The sequence below is a fragment of the Epinephelus moara genome, chromosome 17, assembly GCF_006386435.1.
Source record: "Epinephelus moara isolate mb chromosome 17, YSFRI_EMoa_1.0, whole genome shotgun sequence".
In the NCBI taxonomy this organism is placed as follows: Eukaryota; Metazoa; Chordata; class Actinopteri; order Perciformes; family Serranidae; genus Epinephelus; species Epinephelus moara.
Genome location: NC_065522.1, coordinates 31,482,606 through 31,490,208, shown reverse-complemented (window position 1 = coordinate 31,490,208; position 7,603 = coordinate 31,482,606). Strand labels below are relative to the sequence as shown.

General features: G+C 40.9%; 1 protein-coding gene across 2 annotated transcripts; it reads right to left on the bottom strand.

The window, feature by feature from the left end:
* Positions 1 to 1,382: 1,382 nt before the first annotated feature.
* On the bottom strand, positions 1,383 to 4,708 carry LOC126404319 (E3 SUMO-protein ligase ZBED1-like). Of its 2 annotated transcripts, XM_050067482.1 has the most exons (8): positions 4,354 to 4,708; positions 4,076 to 4,205; positions 3,070 to 3,617; positions 2,827 to 2,971; positions 2,509 to 2,740; positions 2,266 to 2,409; positions 2,103 to 2,174; positions 1,383 to 1,995 (listed from the first exon to the last, which is right to left on the bottom strand). In XM_050067482.1, the coding sequence occupies exons 3-8, from the start codon at positions 3,401 to 3,403 to the stop codon at positions 1,633 to 1,635; spliced, it is 1,290 nt and encodes a 429-aa protein (XP_049923439.1). In that variant the 5' UTR covers positions 3,404 to 3,617; positions 4,076 to 4,205; positions 4,354 to 4,708; the 3' UTR covers positions 1,383 to 1,632. The 2 variants fall into 2 exon arrangements, with proteins under 2 accessions (XP_049923439.1, XP_049923440.1); XM_050067483.1 differs by lacking the exons at positions 4,076 to 4,205; positions 4,354 to 4,708 and having other exon boundaries at positions 3,070 to 3,728.
* Between the last annotated feature and the right edge of the window lie 2,895 nt (positions 4,709 to 7,603).

Sequence of the window (7,603 nt, the reverse complement as noted above, 5' to 3'; positions counted from 1 at the left end):
GGAGGTGAAATAGTGAAGTTTAAGGATGCCTTCAGTATGTTGTTAATGTGATTTTATGGGTAATTTATCAGTCGAGGTCTCCTCCTCTGCAAAGCAAACTGACCCGGTGGCTACAGGTAATAGCGCAGTTTTGAAGCCATAGATGGGAGACACGGCTTGTATGTCTTCCTCTCCATAAGTCTCCGGTGTTTCGCTCCTTTCCGCCGCCGTAGCGATCCTTTACCTCTGCATCCCCGGTGTGTTTTCCTCCAAAGTTCAGCAGGGATATCCTCCCTCACCGTAGCCAAGCCGGCCGGCTTCAGCTCCATCAGCTGATCCCTGGAGTAAACAATGCGGTGTTGCTGAGCGACGGTCAAGTGGCAGAGTAAAAGGAGCGATTCCACCACGAGCGAAACAACAAAAACTCTCCACACAAGCATGATTAGAGAGGACGTAGCTTAATAAATAACTAAAGTAAAAACAGAACAAGTAAAGATAAAGAAGAGAGGAAAAAAGTTGAAAACAAAGTTAAAGTAAGCAGGAGCGACTGGAACAGGCTGCATACACCGCGGCGCATGCGCACTACAATTGACACTAATACTGTATGACATTAACATAAAACAATGAATGCACGTTACTTATTGCTGATTATTTTAAAAAAAACAAAAAAAAAACAGCTCATAGAAAGACTGCGTGCTCTTACTTTGACATGCGGAGATGACGTCATCAGCGGGGTGATCACGTGCTATCTGAAGATGGCCGAGTGATACGAGTGCATTTTCGTTCGGACCAGCGGAAAGTTTGTTTCAAAACTCTGTGTGTGTAAAAAGCAAATCCACACGCGTTGAACTGAGATCCACAAATGACAGAGACAGAGAGAGATGCAGGACAGACGGTAATAACAGTNGCCTTTAATATGATAACCAATGTTTACAGTTTCTCTAGTGTCTGGCTAATCAACATTGGCCCACATGGGTGTGTCACACCCCTTTCACCTCAGTCCTGGGGCTGTTGGCCAATCACAGCCGAAGGCCGAGGGCTAGGGTTGGGTATCATTTAGGTTTTATCCGATACCGGTGCCAAACCGGTACTTTTGAAACGGTGCCGGTGCTTAAANCTACTGTGGTACAATATGTTGAAAGTATATATTAATATCTGATAGTATACATATGTGACAATAATCATATCTGTATAATAACTAGGGTTGGGTATCGTTTAGGTTTTATCCGATACCGGTGCCAAACCGGTACTTTTGAAACGGTGCCGGTGCTTAAACGGTGCCCGAACCGGTGCTTAAAGAATGGAAAACATACAAACTTTGTCCAAAAACGGTGCCTTTTTATTAAGGCATTTTGTGACACACAAGTTGAAACGGTGCCTTTTTATTAAGGCATTTTGTGACACACAAGTTGAACAGAATATTAATTTAAAATCCTTCAATAATATAAATACAACAGACTAAGAAATTAACTGATATAAAAATTCACAACAAACTGTTAGAATTATCATAATAAAAACAGCAGCACATCAAAACCAGCAGCAATACAGAATACAGAGAACATGCAACATGCAACATGCAAAGAAAAAAAAAAAAAAATCACAATTACCTTTCAATTTTTTCGTGTTTACAAAACACCTAACAGCTTTAAACTTTCAGCAGTTTTTTTGCAAAAAGATGACCATGTTAGCCTTTTCTGGTGATATGCGGCATCGCTCTTGGCTGATGGCATGCCCAGCACAAGAGAAAACCCTTTCGGAAGGCGTTGATGAGGCTGGGACACAGAAGTACGTATCTGATAGGGCAGATAAATTGGAGAGAGTATCCCTCTTACCCCACCACCAGGCCACAGGGTCTTGTCCAGAAGGAATTGCAGGCAGACCTTTGTAGATGTCCAGCTCCTTCTGCATCTGCTCTGTGAAGGAGGGGCCACTGGCTGTTTGAGAAGCTGCCTGGAGAAGCTCTCTGTCCTCATCCTCAAGCAGCTTTTCCAAGGCCGACTTCTGGACCTTTCTTGGCTGGAAAACAAAAAAGAAGTGTAAGGTTTGTAAAAAAAAAAAAAAAAAAAGTGATCAATTTTAGAATATAGTACATGGTTCTTCTGATTGAAAATTTCTGAACTTACACGTTTTTCTGGCTTGTCCATCTCATCGACATCATCAACCTCACAGTCTGCCTGAGGGCACTCTATAGGAGGCTGTGGACACAGATAGTAAAAGAGCATTCTTTCAACACAGAAACTACAACATGATGCAAAAGAACAAAGATGTACACATGCAGTGAAATACTTGTGCAACTGCTGCTGTGGCATTTGCCACTGCTGCCTTCTCCAACCTGTCCCAGTCGTCAGCAGCCTCACCTTCATCTAGCCTGCCTTTAAAACGTGGGTCCATCAGTGTGGCCTCCTTCAGAAACTTCTGAAGGTTTTCATCCTGTAAGGAAAACAAGATATAATATAATACCTGATATTGAAAATGCTGTGGTTCCCCTCCTTTTTATGAGGATAGATATTGTCTGCAAATGGAAAATACCTGGTATCTGTTCTGCAGATTACCCCAGACCTTCTGTTTTATTGAGGAGGTGAAACCAGTGTCTTCATCACATTGCCTGAAGTGTGCCTCCAGCTTGGTCAGGATGGGGATGATTTGGCTGCATGTGGGAGACTTCTCACTTGACACACACAGGGTTGATGTGTACAGGACTTGCATGCACTTGATAAACTCCTCTGCCTTCATTAAATCTGCCTGTGTGAACCTTTCTAGCCTGTGGAAAATGATTAACAATGTTAAGCATAAATGATAAACTGACATTGTAATTTAGCTCTAACAAGGGGCTCTCTTGTCATTCACCTGTCCTTCTCCATTGGCTTCCTCAGCCGTTGATCCAGAGCAGCTGCCTGGATTGCATCAAACTGCTCCATAAATCTCTCCACCATCAGGAAAAGGGAGTTCCAGCGCGTCTTAACGTCGAGAATGACATTATGCTCTGGCAAATCTAAAGCACAGACAGACACAGACATATTTTGAATTACAATTAAAAATGGTACTATTAAAAACAATACTTCTTGATATATAACTGCATATGCTACTTACTGAGGATGCGCTGCTTCTCTCTGAGCACAGTTTTGCTCAACGATGAACGCTTGAGCCATACCACAACTGCACGGATTTTGGCACACCAGTTGGAAACTGCAGGAATGTCGTAAACCTTTTGTGCTGCCAGGTTAAGGGTGTGAGCAAAGCATCCCACTTTTAAGAAATCCAAACTTCTCAAAGCAACATCCATGTTGCTGGCATTGTCTACAGTGGCAGCAATTATTTTCTCCTCTAAGTGAAATTGCTCCACAACACTGGCTATTTCTTTGGCCACAACTGGTCCTGTTTGTGACTCATAAACCGCTTCAGTGCTCAGCACATTCTGCTCCATTTTGCCTTTGGAGATATAGTGGACAGTGACTGTGAGGAAGTGGTCCTGTGCAACACTGGTCCATCCATCACAGGTGATAGCTACCTTGTTAACCTGTGCCAACTTCTGGATGACGTTGCTTTTCTCTACAGAATACCATGCAGGTATAAATGTATTGGATATGTCATCCCTGGATGGGGGTTAGTACCTAGGATTAAGGGCAGTGGTCATCTCCCTGTATTTAAAAAAATACATTAGATTAGATTAGATTAGATTAGATTAGATTCACTTTATTGTCATTGCCAGGAGCAGTTATATACATATAATACAAGAAGTAAATATGGTCCAATAAGTAGATGCATAATAGTAAATGCTGAAGTAATTATTATACTATAAGTAAATATAAAAATTACTATAAGTAGCCTAAATATAAATATAAATATAAATATAGATATAAATATGAATATATATGAGTATAAATGTGAGTACAGTACACAATAAGAGGTGTGTACAGAACTATAGAAAGTATGTACATATGAATTGTCTTGATAGCATGTAGGTACAGTCTACACAACAAATACAATTTTTACATCATAGCAATACAACATTTTTCAGTGAAAAATGTTGTATTGCTATGATGTATGATGTATTGCTAACGGTGGAGTCACCATCATTCAGGTGAAAAATTTTCACCTGAATGATGGTGACTCCACCATTGAAAATGGATGAAGGCCTTGCACCACAAATTTTGTTACTGCCCTGTGAATTTCCTCCACTTTTTCTTTTGTCAGTTGAGCCTTCTTGGCCAGGGTGAAGGGAGTCACTGCCATCAAACAACAAAAAGACCTCTGCATGAGATGACAACAGTGTTTGCTAGTTCACCCTACATGCATAAATTTAGCGCATTAATTTAACAACATTAAGTTACTTACTCGACGTAAATTACACATTAACAACATTAAGTTACTCACCCGAAGAAGAACGGCTGCTGTCATCATCTGTAGCGTCAACAACACTGGCAGGGCTGGGAGTGGGACTCTCTTCTCCGGGGATGCTGCTAACTCCAATAGCGGCAGAAGATGTGCTTGGCGTGGGGTCTCGCAGGCTATCAAAGACGGTGCATTGCTCGGCTTTTAAAAAAATGCCATGCGTCGTCAGATGCTTAATCAAATTCGAGGTGTTACCTCCCTTGCACAATATCGTCTTCGAGCACTTGTTGCAGGCAGCCGAGTCTGCATCTTTTGAGGTGAAGTGCAGCCAAACTTTCCACCGTTTCGCCTTCGGCATTTTAGGTTCACTTCAATCCAATCAACGGTTATTGTGTGCAGGTGCAGGTGAAATATACTGACGTGACGTGTAGCGCACTTCCACGGCTGCCCAATGAGCTGGATGCACTTCTCGGCAGGGATCCAAAACTCTGCATAACACCGGCAAGGCAATAGAGGTAAGGGGGCGGTAATGAAAAAAACAGTGGCACCGAAATGAAGCACCGAAATCTGCGTTGCTTTCCGGTCTGGTTACTACCGTTTACGTCGGCACCGGTGCCGTCATGGTACCGGGTATCGGTACCCATCCCTAATAATAACAGTAGAAATATGACTAATGATAACAGCAGCAGCAGGAGGCATCTGGCAGGACCACGGCAGCAGCACAACCACACACGTCACACTATCCAGGCACCGCTGTGTGTGTGTTTATTTGTTCTATGTATATTATCTGGCACACACTTTTGTATACATTTCTGTTTGAGTATGAAAGGCACGACGATGCGGTGGCTTGGCTGCTTCTTCAGTTGGCAGTTATCAGCCATCTCATCCTTTATATTTTTCATTTATTATTTCGAGTAGGATTAAAGTCACAAAGCACTTCACATCTTATTAGTGTACTCTTAGTAATGTAGTTGTAATGTCTGTGCTGTGTTTAGTTAGGTTACATCGTTTCAGTGAGGTTACGTTAACTGTTGTAAGATATGATTATTTAAAAAAAAAAAAAAAAACAGCTCATAGAAAGACTGCGTGCTCTTACTTTGACATGCGGAGATGTCATCAGCTGGGTGATCACGTGCTATCTTAAGATGGCCGAGTGATACAAGTGCATTTTCGTTCGGACCAGCGAAAAGTTTGTTTCAAAACTTGTGTGTGTAAAAAGCAAATCCACACGCGTTGAACTGAGATCCACAAATGTTTTTTCGATTCATAAATAAAAACTGAGTTCACAAATGCCTGTTCAAAAGTTGTAAATGTTAGGAAGATATTCACAAATGCTTTTCATTTATTTGCAAATTAATTTAATGTATTCACAGATATTTTTTTATTTGTGGAATGTGTTTGTGTATTTGCAGATCTGTTTTATACTTGCAAAATATTTTTGTGAGTTTACAAATCTTTTTTGTATTTGTGGAAGGTGTTTTATATTTACAGATTACACATTTACACACAGATTAACAGTGAGTGATACTTCAGCAGTTAAACCCTGTGTATCACAGTGCATTACGGTTTATCACAAATGACGCATTTCGTACTCATCACTGTTCTCTGTGTCAAACAGTTGGATGGACTTCCTTACAGACAAGAAGACATATCTATCTCATGTTATTTACTTTAAAAGCTCTACTGTTAAAGCTACTAAACTACCTCACATCTCTTCTCTTTTTCAAATCCAGTAACTACCTAACCTTAGATATCCCCTGCATGCGCACAAATGTTGGTAGATCTGGTTTCAGGTACTATGCACCTTTTAAATGGAACGAGTTACAATCGACCTTCAAACTTGAATCTCCTGTTCCTCTTGGAGTTTTTAAAGCTTCACTATCCAATGTTTTTCATGATTCATGTAATTGTTTTTATTAATTCCTTCTTGTGTTCCTGCTTGTGTCTGTGTGTTTTTGTTGTTATGGATGTTGTTTGGTTCTCAGGTCTCTCTTAAAAAATAGATCTTGATCTCAATGAGACTGCCTGATTAAATAAAGATTAAATAAATAAATAAAAATTTCATTCAGCATGTTGAGTCAGCGTCTGAGACTGCAGAGCCTGTCTGTGATAGAGGTCTCAGGCTGATGCAAATACTTTGATCACAGCCATGGTAAGAGGCATCAATATCAGTTTTCAAATACTTATTTGGTCAATCAGCCTATATATATCTACATGGACCTGACTCATGGGGCTCGGTGGGACACAGTCCCAAAGATCAACATGGAGTCACCATCCTGTGAGCTCACCAGTCGCAGAGATACGCTTCAGGGTTGGGTGCAATGTGAGCCGCAACATTGCCCCGGACAGTTGCAGGTGCAATGTGAGCCGCAACATTGCCCCGGACAGTTGCATGATTGATTTTGAAAAGTTTGTGGTCACTGTACGGAAATTGCTCAACTTCAGCAAACACTGAAATGAAGAGACTCGGAGAACCACGGAGAAAAGTTACAGCCAACGGGATTGCTTTAATTGCAAAGTACAACTCAGCAATACAGGTCGTAGAAAACAGCGGACACAGCAGAAACAGCCCCGCTCATGCAACTTCCAGAAACCTTTATACTATCTGAGTGAGTGGGTGTCTGTTCGTTTGTGTGCGTATGTGTGTATGCGTCCATGTGCAGACGTGCCTGGGTCTGGGACCTAACCGTTCTGCAAAGTTTGATTTCCTGGAAATGATTGTACAAGAATTACTCAACTACAAAAACAACTCCTAAAAGGAGTCCTTCCTAGTATCTCCAAAGTACAACAACTCAACAGTATTCAAAAACAACTTCTTATAAGGAGTCCTTCCTATTGCGAAATCTGACATCAGGTCAAGTGTTTCTAAGACCTTTTGCAACGGACATTATTTTCACATTTGATATAGGGCTTCTACATAGTCCCTCCTCTTTATGATTTTATCATAAATTATTTGCAGAGATAATGTATGGTAAATTAACGCCTATGTTTGTATAAGTATGAGTAGGATATATGGCAATGTGAATACAACCAGTGTTCCTTACTAACATGAATATATGGTCTTGTGTGAAACTCTTAAACTTGAATATGATAATGCATAAGAACACATACGATATGGTGATATATGAACTTGGCATGAGTATATGATATTACATGAACACTGAAACATATTTTTAGCATCTGTCAACACTTCAACTGATGGAGGCAAAAAACTAGAGGTGTACCGATACCGATACCAGTATCGGAAATGCCTCCGATACTGCCTAAAATGCGGTATCGGGTGTCGGTGAGT